Source organism: Pteropus alecto, unplaced genomic scaffold (genome assembly GCF_000325575.1).
Source record: "Pteropus alecto unplaced genomic scaffold, ASM32557v1 scaffold79, whole genome shotgun sequence".
Classification (NCBI taxonomy): Eukaryota; Metazoa; Chordata; class Mammalia; order Chiroptera; family Pteropodidae; genus Pteropus; species Pteropus alecto.
In genome coordinates this window covers 19,376,385-19,393,640 of record NW_006494612.1, presented here as the reverse complement: position 1 = coordinate 19,393,640, position 17,256 = coordinate 19,376,385, and the positions used below count along the sequence as shown (strand labels likewise).

General features: G+C 32.7%; 1 protein-coding gene across 2 annotated transcripts in view; it reads right to left on the bottom strand.

The window, feature by feature from the left end:
- LAMA2 (laminin subunit alpha 2) overlaps positions 1–17,256 on the bottom strand; it is a 493,622-nt gene that overhangs the window by 123,247 nt on the left and 353,119 nt on the right. For both annotated transcript variants that reach the window (XM_006926157.1, XM_006926158.1), the window contains exons 31-32: positions 12,015–12,101; positions 8,004–8,197 (exon numbers count right to left, since the gene is read on the bottom strand). In XM_006926157.1, coding sequence (XP_006926219.1) covers positions 8,004–8,197; positions 12,015–12,101 — 281 coding nt within the window. The remainder of the gene's footprint in view (positions 1–8,003; positions 8,198–12,014; positions 12,102–17,256) is intronic.

Sequence of the window (17,256 nt, the reverse complement as noted above, 5' to 3'; positions counted from 1 at the left end):
AGAAAGAGAGGGAGAGAGGATGGGGAGAGAGAGAGAGAGAGATAGAGAGAGAGAGAGAGAGAGAGAGAGAGAGAGAGAGAGAGAGAGAGACAGAGAATCTGGCTAAATAGGAAATATCTGAATGTGAGAATGTGCTATGTGATAGGAAATGGAGAACCAGGTAGATATGTGAGGAACTGAAAAATAGGATAAAAACAATGGTTAGAGAGAGAAAATTGTCTTGTGATTAAAGAGGCAAAGACTGATTGATATCAAGGAGATGACTGTTGTGATACTTTCATGAAGTACTTCAGTTCTGACCCAGGAAAGAGTTATTGGAATGAAGGGATGGAGGGGAAGAAACGAGAAAAAACATTATCAAGAAAGAAACAACAGAGATGAATTACTAAACAGATAAAGGCAAAACTAATTTCTGGAGTGCAATAAAAATGGTTACCACTTCTTTGCTCCTCCTCCCATTAAGAGGTAGATTCTATTTGCATCCTTTGAATCTGGGCTCGTTCTGACCCACAGTGTTTCAGAGGGATACAGTGTGACTGTTGAGTTTCAGCTTCAAGGGATTTAATATTTCAGTTTCCACTTTCTTGGAACTGCTGCTTTATAAACAATCCCAATATAGCCTCCTTGAGGGAGAGAGGCAATTTGAGGAGAGAAAGGTAGGCCCAACCATTCTAACTGAGGCCTTAACATGTGTGAATGAGGCCATCTGGGACCCCACCAGGCATGAAACGAAAAAGCTATCCAATGGAGCCCAGCCAAAATTGCAAATCTACAGAATCTTGAGGATATATATACTGTTGTTTTTTAAGCTATTGAATTTTGGAGTGGCAGCAATAGACAACTGATATACTTTCCAAAATTTTATATGTATAATTTAGAGTGTAAATTTAGATTAGAGACTCATAAATTGAAATCCATCGGTAAAAGAAAAAGTATTAGTAACAATTCTTAATTTTATTAAAGGTCGTGAAGAATAGAAGGTTCCTTTCTCACTAAGTCCAAAGTATATCATTATTTTAAAAGTTCCATTTAACTTCTAGAGGAAATATATTTGGGGCAGATGTTCCCAGGATAAAAGCAAATGCTCTTTTTTTTTTTTTTTTTAAATTTCAAGATCTTGAAAGATATTTGATAATATGACTTCTCACCATGTTTTTTAAGGTAGTGTGTTCTTCAAAAATCCTTTGCTAGCCCCTTTTCTGATTTATTATCATTTATAACTACCTATTTCCAAAAAGGAATTGAGTGAACTCATTGATAATGGCATGGCTAGAGGCTCCTTACTGATGGTTCCAGAAATTTCTAGGGAAACGTATGCTCAGTTTTTACTTCATACAAGAATGAATCAAGAACTGGAATGCAGAAATAGATTTGATTTACTGTAATATACTACAGAGTAAATTGGTGAACTAGAATGCCAAGAGGCATGATGAATACTGATTTTTCTCTCATTTATTCTACCCACTGCCCATCTGTTTTAGTTTCTCATCTTTAGTTGTTGAAATGAAAATGTATTTAATTGCTCTTTCAAGGACTCATACATTCCATTTTATGTCTCTGTGTCCAAAGGTCTATTATATTCCATGTCTTATAGTCTCTGTATTTGCTTTTTGAGGAACAGAGTACGAGCACATTTCCATAAGTGAAGGGTAACTTTTATATATGCTCCAAGTAATATACTAATATCTGTCCAAATAGGTCAAAAAGACTTATGAATATGACAGTCAGAAGAATTTTTTCAAAGCTTCCGTATAAGTCTAATTCATACAGTTATAAGATAAACACATGGGGGAAATGTGCCCTTTACATAATGATTTGCTATTTTATTCTGACACAAACTGTTTTACTTACACCACAAACTACTTTTATTTGCCCTCAAAAAGTCTGAAATGTCTGGCAGCAAACACTAGAAATAGGATGCAAATTAAAACCACATTTAATTCACTATGATAGGGAAGATTTGAAGAGTGTACGAAGACATGAAATATTAACATTATGTAAACACTTATTTTTTGATAAGGGTGCAGTAACTGTTCAGTGTAAATTAACACCCACTTTATCATCAGGACACCGCCCCCCCCTCCACCTAACCCTCTTTAAACCATTCTCCTATTTAGCAATAGAGATATGATTATAAAGTGAGATCTGGCCTAAAATGCATGGGAGCAAAAGCAAATATTTCAAGACTATGATTATATTTTATATGACTAAATGTTTCTGAGGCTTTGCCTATAAAAGTGTCAGGATAAATTTGTGTTTAATATTAACAAATGCAGTACTAAATTCAGATCGTTATAGCTGGGCACATGTAAGGGGCAAATCATACAGCTGATATTACAGATCTTTCTGTTAGCAATTAGTACAAAATACTGCACTTCTACCAGAGTCTCCCATGCATAATAACTACTGGCTTACTGTCACAAAAAATTCACTCACTGCATCCAAGCCAAAGAAGCTGAAGCTGAAATGAGATCACTGAGTATTTTTGAAAAGGCCAAATCTATTAACCAATTTTAGCTAAAGATACATAAATTGTCTGCTCTAATCAAATAGGGATAAAATAAGTAAATATACATTTTCAACAAAAGACCCTTCTCCATTAATGCCATTGATAGTTCCCTGGGTATATGGATTTTATATTTCTCTCTTCTCCTTTCCCCTTTCAAGATTAAACATTTAGAATAGCATATATTTAGGGCTTATTATTATAAATAAAGAAATACCTTCTAAAATAAAAATTTGGTTTTAAACTGATTAAGAAGGCTCTTTTTTTTCTTTTTCCTCCTATTTCTTTGAATAGAGAGAAAGGTACTCTGTGTATATATATGTGTATATATATATATTTATATATATATATACACACACATACATACACATTTGTTTCCTATAATACAAATTTATATATTTGAATTTTTACATTTACATATTTTATTTAATATATACATTAAACAAAATTCTGCACATAACTATATATGAAAAAACAAGTTCAATATGGTTCCAGTATGGTGTAGCTTTTCAGAAAAATGGAAACTTTGATAGTACTATAAGAAATAATGAGATAGTAGCTTTTGTCTTCACAATATTGCCATCATATTCTAATATTCACAGCAATTTTATAAAGTATTATTAATATCTTTATTTAAACATGAAAAAAATAGTCACAATCAAGGTGACTATGAATCTATTAATATTGCCATGTGATTAACTTGAAGAGATGAGAAAATGTAAGGTGATCATAAAAGGGGTTTTCAGTGACTTGAAGAGTCTAGAATTAGAGATAATTATAGAAAACCAGAATTCAGCCTAACCTAAACATTTTATCAGAGACTAATGGACTGCACAAAATATACTTTTGAAAAAAATGGTCAAATTATGAGATAATAAGGTCTAGAATTTTTTTGAGCATCTATTATTCTTAGATACTTTGTATATATGTATATAGTATTATATTTCCATTTTACAGATGATGAAATGAGATTTAGAAAAGTTGACTAATCTAATGTTGCAAAACTTTATGTGGCCTGTCAGGATTCGGGCCCTCCTGAGTCACTTCATAACATCATGCTTCCTTGCATCAAAAGACGGTCTGTTTCACAAACAAACAGAGACTCATGGACATGGACTATAGACTAGTGGTGACCAGAGAGGATAGGGGGTTGGGGGGAAGGTAAAGGGGGTAAAGGGGGTCAAATATGTAGTGACAGAAAGAAATATAATATGGGAGGTGAACACACAGTGTAAATATATACATGCCTTACTGTTAAAGTGTATAGCTGAAACTTATTGGATTTCGTTAACCAATGTCACCATAAAAAATTAATTAAATAAAAAGAAGATGGTCTGTTTCAGGACACCACAGAAAAGGAGATTATTTGACAATCTTACTTAAAGACTTCTGACTTTAAGATCATGTGATTCTACAGTTCTTCGTGGTCAAATAAATTCTTGGATCTAAAACACTGAAAATTATAATCAAGTAGAGTTTACTCTGAAAATAAAGCCTGATTGAAAATAAAGGAAACTGTGATCAGCCTCCTCCACATGACGATTCAACAACACAACTCTTTAATCCATTAAGAGAACAGCTTTCTCAGTGTGGTATACAGATCACTGAGACTGATTGCAAATAGCTAGGGAAGTTACTAGAATCAGAATATTTGCTCTTCTACAATGTTCTTAGCCTGGACCTATGCTAAAAAGTTTGATAACAAGAAATTCAAAGCATCTTTTACTAATAAAGCAGGTGTGAAGCAAGTACAAACAGGGTGAACAGAATTTGCTTTTATAGATTCTCTGATGCCTGGATTTGAACAACATGCCTTAGCTTAGAGTTGTAGAAAAGGATAGTAGACATACTGGCCTTTGAATAGGAACTAGTAGTTGGGGATTAAGTGAGGGCAGAGAAGATGGCATTTAAAGGGCTAGGATGGCGGGTGATCACATGTCCAACAAGCAAAGCCATAGCCCGTTTAATAGTATCTGGAAATTAAGTGATGTTTTTTCATCTTTTATTATAGAAAGTCCCATTTCCTTTACAGTGATGAACCGCATTCCACTATTTTGTTTCTGTTCTCATACGTAGGGAGCAATAACTGCCATTAGTAATCATCTTTGATTATAAGAGTACAGCAGTGCTCTGTGACAATATACGAGGGCCTCTGCATTATTGTGACAAATTCCTTGGTGGGAACTGGCTATTAAAAACAATAATCTTGACTGTGTCTCTGCACATCAGTATCAAGATTGGATAAACCTTCAGGCCTCAAGTTTTACCAAGTGACTAGAAGGTGAGTATTTTATAGAATTAAGGTGTGTTGCCACATTTAGCTAGGTTTAACTGAGGTTGCTGGTAAAAAATATATTTCATGATCACTTTTATAACACTGGCAAGAAAACAACATCTTAAATGTTATATTTTAGATAAATTGTGACTATAAATAATAAAGCTGATATATTCTTAATATCTCATATGCAATGAATAAAATAGAAAGCATCAATTTGATGTTTATAAAATGCTATTTTAGGCACTCTTTATGGAATAATATCTTGCCAACAGTTACTAATTTTAATTTCTGTTCTCTAGGAGAGTAATATATTTTACTATGCCACTCATAATCTATTTTAAACATCACATGAGATGTTCTGTATTAATTACTTGTCTGTAGAAAATAGGACACGAACAAATCCAAGTTTTGTGTTTCACAATACAAAACTTTACTATTAAATAATAGCTTTCTTACTTATTCTCAAATTTCAGAAAGGCAGGTGGTTGTTTTCATTTGATAAAATGACACATAAATTATGAATGAAGATTGAAAGAGGAGATTGAATTTGTATTAACCTAACTTACTAAGAAGTCCTGATTTCTTAGTAATTTCTTAGGAAATCCAATAAAATATCTATTCATAACTCACCAACATGCATAAGGGAAGAACACATTATAGAGCTGTCCCAAATTATTCCTATTAGGAAAAAATAAAAAAGGCATTGAAGGGAATTTGAGCACTTGAAAAGAAGATAGGACTCCACTTGACGATTTCTGTTAAATAGAGTCTTTAACATAAATACCATATTGACATTCTATATATTTAATTTTTTTCATTTTTTTAGCCCATTTTATCTTTATTCTTCATTGAGGTAACGTGGGCTCGAAGCTCAGAAGAAGCTTTTCTCAGAAGGCATTTCTCTTACTACATATTTATTCTCTTGCCTGAACCAGGCCTGCCTCCACCCACTCCGGCCAACGAGCCTTATGAAATTCCACTACAGTCACATGTGATAAAACAGGCTCTGTAGTTGAAAGTGTCAGGTGAATCCATTCTTTGGTTTCCTGCTCTAATTTAGCTTAAGGACATATAAAGATATTAAAGGGAGAATTGAGGATAAACCAGAGTAATGTCCTCCCTTGTGTCTTGTTTTATTATTTCATTTCAAAACTAGAAGGGGAAACTGAGTCTGGGGACAGGCCAACATCATAAAACCATGACATGCTTTTCCACAACAGAAAAAAATTTACAGATGAGAGAAAAAGAAAAACCTGAACATATTCTATGTAACAATTCTTATGGTTAACCTAATGCAGAGTAAAAATAAAACATTCCCAGAAGTGGATATCACTAATTTAAGATAGAATAAGGAAAATCTATACATCATTTATAAAATAAAAATATTTATTATAAATATTTTATAAATATAAAAGAAATATCTTTATTTATAAAATGATTATAAACACTTTAGAAAAAGTGTCTACATATCAAAAAAAAAAATCTTCCAGAAGAATATTAAAATTTCCCGGACACAGCAACTGAAGTGAATATCATGTATAGCAGTTGGAAATACATTTCCCTGTGGGGCAAAGATAATGCAAATTAACATTATAAGGCTGGTGTAACTTTGTAACTGGAGAATTGGTACTTTGTTATTATCACATGGGACACTGGGAGATTTAAAATCCATAGATGTCAGAGGAAATAAAATGAGTTGAGTTTTCTTATTATAAATTTATTTAAATGTATGTAAAATATTTATCATCAACAGACTAAGAATTTAGATCCATTGTTATTGATAGAGTAACAATTCCCTTTAAAAGAAACTTTCAGAAAATAATCTCATTATTTTATCTCTCACAAAGTTTTAATGTGTTATTGTAATTTTTTGTGCTTTACATCGAATAGATCTTTGAAAGTTTATTTCTGCATAATTAATAAAATTGATGATTTGAAAATGAAGGACTGTTTAGATTAGTGTTTATATTAGGAGTATCTATAAATTATCTAATAATTAAATATATGTTAATAATTTAATTTGGAAACAATATTAAAACTACTTGAATTATGTTGGAAGTCCACTTCGATTATCATTAAAATATGCTATTACTTGAGAAAAGTGAATATGTTTATAGTATGACTGAATATAATAATGTAAATGTATATTATATTTAATCTTTCTCCTCTCATCAACTTTGACATTTATTTTTATTTTAAATGTGTTACATTTTATTAAAGATGTTTGAAATATATAGAAAAAATAATATAAAAATCTATAGGCCTCAATGCATTCAGTCTTTCCCATATTTTAAAAGCCATTTAAAGCCAGTTTTTGAGGTAACTCTTAAAAACTAGAGCACAAAAGTTCTAATTAAAATCTATTAAGAGTTGGACACATCTGATGTTAACACCAGAAATATTGGCATGAATAATTAAAATAGGTAAATGTTGAAATAAAAGTTATTGAAATATTTATATTTCTATTTGTTAAAAAGATTTAAAACCACTAATGTAAATTCCCTCAAGGAAAATAATACCATAATATGACAGTCCCTCCCTAAATTTATAAATGACCTATTTTAGATTAGAATTCATATAAAATCCAATAATTATATAAGTATTGATATTCAATGTACTTTTAATATGGCATTACTGAATCCAGAAGCAGTTGTTAAAAAAAGAGAGAGAGAGAAAGAGAGCCAGACAACTGCTCTTCATTTATCATACATATGAATAAAAATACTTGAATTCATTGTCGCTGCTTCCAGGTTCTGTAGTTCAAGAGAAAGTTATGAAGCGGTAAGCCCATGAATTTCTGTAAGAGCTAGGAAAAGAAAAGTCAGTTGTAATTCAAGGCTTAAAGTGCCTGTCCAGCCCATTACAAATTCAGGAAGATTCTAAAAAATTTAATAAACTCAGATCTTTAATCTGTCACAAAGGCAATGCTAACTCTGAGATGGACAAAATAAAAATAAAATATGCTTCCAGGAGCTTTGTGCAGATCTTCAGTGAACTGACTAAAGCATGCTGAGGATTTTCTCAGCTGTTCTTGGCTCAGTAGGATGGAGGAAAAAACAGCAGGCAAACAGCAGAAGGTGGATAGATAGTGTCAGAAAGAATGAAGAATAGCACTAGCTACTGCAAAAAAAAAAAAAAAAAAAGTCAGTCTCTCTCACTGGAAATGAGACAGAAATGGAACCAAGGCACCAGAACTAATAGCTAAGTTAGTATACGTACAAACACACTCCATGCCCTCGCGTGCATGCCAGTGCTTGCAGCCATCACACTTCTGCCCAATTGCTCCAGGTCGGCATGTGCAGAGCCCTGTGACAGGGTCACAGGGGACAGGCATTGAGCCATAGGGGTCACACTCACATTCTTGGCAGGAGCCTCCGGGGCTGTTTGGGCTGCCAGTATAGCCCAGGGAACACCTAGATTTAAATGGTGACAAAGCAAAGGAGATTAATAATCAGTCATATCTCTAAATTGCTGCTGCTGTTGTGCATGATTTTTTAAATAAAACACATCTGATACCAAGAGTTAAGAGATCATGGGTCAGCAAACTTTTCCTGTGAAAATCCAGACAGCAAATATATTAGGCTTTACAGGTCAAGAGGCAAAATCAAAATCATGCAGTGAGAAATAAAATTTCAAACTTTTTGGTTGAGGGAATTAAAAACATAGTAATAATAAAAATAATTGAGTATGAATCATTTCGTAATAATAATCTACTAAGTGAAACCAATCTACTAATGAGAAGAATAGAATTCTTGTTGAGGTATCAAATTTACTTAACTGGGGTTCAAATTTAGTGCCTCCTATCATCAAATTGATTGTAAATGTTTGCCTGAAACAACCATTCTTAGCTTGAGTGCCATACAGAATCAGGTAATGGGCCAAATTTTGTGGGCCATCGTTTGCCTACTACTGCTCTAGATCATAAATTTTTTTTGAAGTCTTGTCTTTTTTAATTAGAAATAAATAAAATTGTATATTGACTCCTGAGCTTTCCTAGACTCATGCATTTTAAGGAGGTCGAAATGACCAAATCATTCAACCCATTAATTTTATTAATGAGTGACAAGAAGCAAATTAAGTGACAATAAACTAGATTTTCTATTTAATTCTATTGATTTTTTTTCTAGTACATCTTTCTCAAGATGGATTTTTCATTGTGTATCCATGGAAGTGGATTAATATTATGCAAATAAAACAGCTAAAGAAATTAAAGGGGAAATCTAATTGAATGAACCCCAAATACAATCCATTCAATGACTCTTCTACCCATCTATGCATCCATTCACCTAAGTATACACACTATTGGTAATGTTACTGGTAGTGGTAACTTTACAAGTTGCTAGCAAAACCATATGCTGTGTTTTACCCAGATGCTCCCAGATTACCTGTTTTCCTGACTTAATTATTGAAAACACTTCCTGTCTTTCCTTTGAGTATCCTGGTTTGGACAATAAATCATATATATATATATTTGGTCTAAATATAATAAACGGTCAGAATTTTTGTTCAAAAGGCAAATATGGGAGGAAGTTGAGAGACAGTAGAGAGTTGAAGACAAAAGTTATTAACACGATCAGTCATACAAATTTCCACAATCCCACATCACTAAAGATGGTCCAGGATTATCTGGCCCAGGATTATCTGGCCCATCTTTAGTGATGTGGGATTGTGGAAATTTGTATGACTGATCGTGAAAATGAATTCATCCTGTCCTTGTTAGAAAAGTCAAAGCAAGAAGAAAATTATCTATGACATTAGGCTTTTATACATTTATGATTTTAACTGTTATTTTATTTCTAATATAATATTCAAAATGTTCAATAAAAGTTATGTAAATAAATTCACTTAAATTGTTTCTTAACATTTATAAGCGAAAGTATTCTATTCTAAGCAGATTCAGATTGATTAAGTTCTCAAAGAGATTATTATAAGAGTAACTAAGATAAAGCATGGGGAGGGGTTTCTACATTACAGGGACACTCAAGACATTCAAGCAGTTTTAGACCTGAGCTGATGAGTTTGGGTAAGTCATAAGGTGATTCAAGTGATTTAAGAAGCTCTCAGAAGTGAAACAAATTTATTTGGATGGTTATAGTAAAAATTTAACCGAGATCTTTGGTTTAATTTAGCTGAATAAAAGCAATTTTTCAGAGAAATAGACCCTAATCATTTCTATGTTAGAGATGATAAATGTAAAGCTGTAACAACATCTGAGAACTGCAAAAACAATTCAAGTCATTCACATTTGATAGTGTATGACCCTGCTCATTTATATGCTATATAAACTATGAATTCTTATTGATTAAACATTAATAGATATTTTAAAAATAAATTTTCTGTAATCACTCTACCTTAAGACAATAATTGACAAAAAAGACTGGAAGTGTACCCTTCCAGTCTTTTTTATATACATGCTTACATAAATAGTGGTAACTTCAATTTATAAATATAGCTATGTTGTCAAATATTTTTTTTTCATACATTACTGCAGATAATTTCCTTGGTGTTCAGGGATGCTTTCAGTTATCATCCTACTGGAGTTTACAAGGGCATGAAATGAGTATTAGCCTCAGCATGAATACTGGATATTAATATATATATATATATAATATATATATAAAATAAAAAATATATATATTCAAACAATGTATATATCTCCAAAAGAAATGGAAATATTTTTGAATTTTATATTGCTTTGCATTATTTAATTGCTTCTAATTTCTATTGGCATGGCAATTGTGAAGGCACTGATATATATATGCAAGTAGTGGATATTGTGTTTAGAGTTACCACATATAGAATTACTTGGAAATATATTGTATAAGCTTACGGAAACTGCATTGCAATTTACAAAACTTAAGTTTAATTATGTAGTTATCTAAGAGATTTATAATTTGAGGAAATGCTCCTAGAAGAATCCAGCGACGGAGGTAGGTAAAGCAGGATATGGAAAAGAAAGAATTCAAGCAATGGTACGATTCCAGTTAGTGTCTCAGCCTGATTCCATGGAAAGCTGTGGAGCATAAATAACATTTCGAAATGTATTCATTTTGGGGACAAAGGAGCTGGACTTTTGCACTCTTATACCAGTTAGTCACTGGCTTCGAACCACTGGAGGAAAGTAGATTCAATTCTCGGGCCTTTTTGCCCTTCCTGTGGGAGAGGATGCTTCTGCACAGATGCTTAGGCAGGGTACCGACAGGACCCTTTATACACTGATCTTTACCACATTAGTGCAAAGTAGGCAGAAACCAGCTATTCTGATGTAATAGATGAGAAAAATGGGACCCAGCTAAGTTGGCGGAGCTAGGCTATGTCCATGGGTCTTTATAAAACTTTATGATTATTAATTATGCTAAAATTATCATGTGTATATAATATTAATAGCAAATATTACTCTTTTCCTTTAGATATAATACTTAAAACATACTAAAAATGGTGGTGATAAGCTTGAATATCCAGGATACTGATCTTATAGAAAATATAAACCCAGAAGATATTAATTATAATCCTATTAGACAGTGTGGAACTGTGCTTCTTAATTTGCCATTTGTATTACTGTTAGAATTCAATTTAATAGCTACATATACATGCATTATCAGATGTTGTAAAAAGTATGGTGAGAGAAAGCGTTTAAATACTTGTTTGCCTCTTGAAAAGGAGAACCGAGTAGAAACACTTTATTGTTTGGAATGTTCTAATTAAGAATGCTTGATGCCATTTAAGTTCTGAATTATGTATACACTTGCTGGCGTAGTGACACTGTGCTCAGAACAGTGACATGCATGCAGTTAATGCTAGCCAACATTTTCCACTCAACTAAAATGAGAATTGTGTGTGGCCAGCCTATTTATTATTGTTAAGCACTGATAAGCTTTTGTAAACTGATTTGTTTATTCTAAAACTCCTCTCTTTCTCTCTGTATGTACATATATATATATATATTTATTTATTTATTTATGTGTATATATGTATGTATATGCGTATGTGTATATATATGTGTGTGTGTTAGTATATGTGTGTATATATATAGTGTGTGTATATATATATACGCGTATATATATATACTAAAACATTAATTAATTGTAAAATGTTTTTTTGAACAAAGTCAGATATAAAAATAGCTTTGAAAGCATATAAACAACTAGAGAATATGAAAATAATAAAATAATAAGTATTTCCTATTGTGATCCTTTATTATGAATCTCTGTGTATCATGACTGTCCATACCGTTCACAGTACTGGCCTTCATATCCACGTGGACAAGCTGTGCAGCGGTAATCATCGAGTCCTTCCATGACACAAGATGGGCTGAAGCTGAATTAGAAAAAAAATGTAAAATATAATTTAACCTATTTGCTTTTTAAATTTAAGTAATTCTATTTATTATCTAGATGATTGGAACTTTCTTTTAGGTGGTTGTAAATGACTATTAATAATTATTTATAAGTTCCTACTCAAGAATAGATATCGCAAGTAAATACTACCATTAATAGTCAACAAATAAATATGGCTGGTTTTTGATGAATTAACAATGCATCACACTGATCATGTTAAAACTTTGAAATTTTAATAATTATATGACAACCATGAAATTATTAAACATCCAGCAAAAGTGTCCATTTTTCATGAATCAAAAGAAAAACATGACTGGAATTCATACACATTTGTCTGATAGTAGAATAAGTATTACTGAATATTTTTCTGGTAAAAAAAATGGGGAACATAAAAGCTATATAATTCTTTTTCTGAAAACTCAGCCTAAATTGCCACTGGCACTTCAAGATATGAAGTGTGAATAAACGTTTCACTTAAAATAAAAGAGTGCCTTTTTTAATTTACATACAGATTTCAAACAACATTTTACTTTAAACACAGAGTAATGTGATTTAGTGCGAGAAAAGGAAAAGCTTTCTACATGAAAATGAATAAGATTTGGTGATAATTTTATAATCTTTTCTAACAAGTAGGTCTTATATAACTTGCCCTGTTTTCATTACAACAGTGGTAGACCACAGCCAGGCAGGCTTGCTCTAGGATTACTGATCATCTTACCCTACAAAAGAAAGACTTGACAAGACTTGAAAACTGAACTATATTAACATGTAGTTTTGGGGTTTTTACAGACTTCTCTCAAATGTAAACAGTGCTGCATTCCCACTGGATAGAACTGTACAGTGCATTGAAAACTTAGGAATAAAAAGCCATATATATTTGTTGCAAAATGATAATGCTGTAAACATCATTTTTCTTTTTGTTAGTCCACTGACCCAGGTGATGCTGAAAAAGCAAAAAATTGTTTAGACCAGGGCCACAACTCCTACTGGCCAGGTGCCATTAGGACCTTATTTTAACTGTCTCCTAATGCATTAAATCAATAGTATATAAATGAGTAATAAACTTTAACCTTTGCAAAATATGTAAATAAATTGACCTACTACTCACAAACTCATTATCCAACAAATTTATTTTTTGCCTTCACAAAAATAGACCCACAAACACGTAATTGACACTTTCTGGCAAGCTTTTAGCTCTTTAATTTAAAGCTTGATGTTGATGGCATCTACACACACACACACACACACACACACACACTCATATACAAACATAGGTACTTGGAAATAGTTTTTAGAAATTTCTAGTGAATCTCTAGAGAGCTAACATAATTAAATTACATTCCTTTGTGGTAACATATCTGTCTCAATTACAATATAGAAATGTTATAATTCTCCTTGAAAAGTTGATATAAACCTTTTTGAATTATAATATTGTGGAGGTTGAAACCTTTTCCTTATATCACATATAGGGACTTATGAAGGAGGAAGTAATAATCACATCTTACTTGAAATTAGAGTTTATTTTTTCTGCTCACAAATCTCTTATCTACTTCCAGTTCTCATATTGTCTGTAGGGTCTCTGAGAAATCCTTATGTTTTTCTCTTAGTGGCCATCTTTTACATTTCCTATATTAGTTAATTCCAAACTAGCCTCAATAGAATTTCTACGATGTACAGTCTGCTACTCTGTGTGTCCCCTGTGGATAGTATAGAGATAAATAAACTTCCTGGATGAGGCCCCCTTCTAGTTTTTATCCCAGTTCGCCATTTGTTCCTTTTAAATATCTTTGCTGGATCTATGTCATGTCCTTGATCTCTTGATGTGCTTCACATTTCAGTCTTCAGATTTCTTCTCTCCTGTCCTCTCCTCTCTCCTTTAAGTGATCTCGTTCAGTCTTAAAGGCTTTTAGTATTGCATTCATCCTAACAGATCTAAAACTGAGCTCTCCCATTTCCAAAAAATATACCGACCTTTCTATAAATTTCCCCATCTCAGTCAATAACCACTTTGCACCTCCATTTGCTCTGACATAAACCACAGAGTCAATTTTGTCTCCTTCTTTCCCTCACATTCCACATATATCCTATCTGCAGATGCTACTAGTGTTACCATCACTAACATCACTGCATTATCCTATTTTAAGCTACCTCTTGACATTGGAAGATTTTTAAGCTTTAGGACATTTAGTTACCCACTGAAACTTCCCTGACTCCATCTCTGCCACCCTTCCCCTCATTCCCTCTGTTCCAGCCACCTTGGATTCTTGCTACCTGCCAAGCATGGGCCTATCTCCATGCCAGTATACTTGATTTTTTTTCTCTGGCTAGACTGCCCGATTTTCTGTCCATTACTTCAGCTGAGTCTGTGCACAAGCTTCATCTGTTTGTGAAGAACTTCATTGACCAACCTATGGTCAATGTTGAGTGAAAGCACTTCAGTCACTCCAAATTTACTGAGGCTGTTTTATTTTCCTGGTAGCATTTAAACTATCTGATATTGCATCACATATCTATTTGTGTTTTCAGCTATATTGAAGTATAATTGGCAAATAAAATTGTAATATATTTAAAGTATACACGATGATTTGATATACACTCACACACACATAATGAAAGGATTCCCATTATCTAGTTAATTAACACATCCAACACTTCACATATTTACTTTTTTTTTTCCCCTTTGGTGAGAACACAAATTCTACCCTCTTAGCAAGTTTCAATTATACAGTAAAACATTATCAACTATAGTCACCATGTTATACATTAGCTCCTCAGACCTTATTCATTTTATAAGTGAAAGCTTGTTCCCTTTTAACAGCTTCTCCCAATTTTCCCCACTCCATAGCTCCTGGCAATCACCATTTGACATTCTGTTTCTATGAGTTTTTGTTTTTTGTTTTTTTACATTCCACACACAAGTGAAATCATGTAGTATTTCTTTATCTCTGTGGCAAAAAAATTGCTAAGCATGTTTGAAGAAGAGCAAGAAACTCAAATTTGGCATTGTTGTAGAAGGGACGACAGGGCATCGAGCCTGGAGAAGTAGTCAGATTGCAGAGGGTTTCTAACGTTCTTCCTTGTGCAGGCCTTGGAAAACCCCTGAGGGTATGTGAACAAAGCTGCACTGTCGCAGTGGTTAAAAGTTTATCATATTTGCTTTGGTAAGAGACATTGAAGAAGTGTACTAGTGTGGAAGTGAGTTAGTAATCACTCACCATGCCTTATGGCTTACTTCTCATTGACTGTACAGGTTGAAGTCATTGAAAAGAAATATCTCAGCCTCCTCCATCAATACCTCAGAATCTATTTTTGTATCCTAGGAAAAAGTGTCTCTCCTCTTTGCTATGGTTGGTTTCTTTGCTTTACATTTTAATCCTTCTATTATCATATATAGGTCTTTACTTTGTTACTTAGCCCCATATGTGCCAAGCTTAAGTGATGGTATTAGTGGGTCGTGAAATCAATTCAGCAAGTTTTGATTTTTCATTATTTCTAATAATGCAAGAAAATAAAATTGAATAAAAGTTAAAGTATATTAGATAGATCGATCGATAGATATAAATATCTACACCTAAAAGTTTTTGTGTACTAGATTATGATATAAAAAAAGTATTTCTTACAGTGGTCACTAAACTAGTGACTTTGATTTGCTGTTTTGATTCTTACAGGGTCCTTTGCATTAAAAGTATACTTAAATTATACAAACATATATAAGGAAAATTAAAACACACTTTTATTCTGCTAAGCAATTAAGATAGTACTCTTTATTTTCCTTTGTGAAATTTCTTAAAACTGTAAACTCACATCCTATTAACCTATTGTCAAAATTCAGCAATGACCCTCAGTTATTTGCCACCATATGTACTTAGTCTTTCTAGAGAGAGCAAAATCTGATGCTCCTTTACTGCTGTTCTTCTCTCTCTCTTGATGTCAGTGGCAGTATGGACCAAGCTCCCTGCCTTCCTGACCCTTCTCGTCTTGGCTTTTCCTTCTCTTTGGCTTCCCTAATGTAGGTAGTGCTATCTTTCCTTTTTTCCACATTCTCCACTTGAGTAATATTACCCTGGGAAATCTTACCTGACTTTAAATGATTTATTATTTCTATTCATATTTCTTCCTTCATCAGACCTTCAAATTTTCAGATTTCCATTTCCTGCAGCTATTTGCATATTTCCATTTAGACAGACCCTTCATATCACTTTAACCTGTTTGAAACATAAATTGTCTTTCTTCTGCAGCAGCTCTCTGTTGGTTTCCCTATTTCAGTTAATAGTACTACTATTTTGGGGTCCAACCTGGCTTAAAACCTCTGGCTTCAACTCCTGCCTGCTTTGCCTTTGCCCGTCATGTCTAATTAGTTAATTCTGTAAAAATGCATTCAATGATTTTCTCACATCCATCACCTTATCTCCATTCTTGTTACTATTATCTACCTTCAGGTTCTAATTATCTTTTGCCGAAGCCAGTGCACTAGCTTTTTAATTGGTCTCTTCACTTTTCTTCTTTGTCCGTTTCAATTCATTATATTTAACTCTATCATAATAGTCTTCCTAAAGTGTGGCTCTGATCACATCAATCTTTTTTTTTTTTTTTAAATATAAACTTGCAGTGTTTCTTCATTACATAGAAAATTAAACATCAATTTCTTAGACTGGTATTCAAGGATGTCTACAAGATGGCTTATATTTTCCCATTCATATTCATCTGCAATTATAAGATTCTATTGGAACTTCATGCTCCAAAGTCTCTTACTTACTAGTTCTTTAACATGCCTTGGGTTTTCTGTTCTCCAAGCTTTTGCTCATATAACTTCTTACTATCTTCACCAGTAAAAATCCTTCAATCCACTGTTTAGGATATATTATAAATACTACTACTTCTTTTAATATGTTTTTGAAGACTCTAAAATCAAGTGTGATATTTTGTGCTTTTGAATTCTCTTTACATTTAAGTTGACTTCTCTTAAGACACATGTTTTGTGATCTTCTTTAAGAGAGGTTATGCTTCTCTTTTATATCTCCTATAGCTTTAGTTATAGTTCATGCAATAGGAAATGATCAATTATTGAATTTTTTAATCCAAATGGTTGGCATTTTAATAAATAATAAAATAAATAACATTCTCTTTTAAATCTG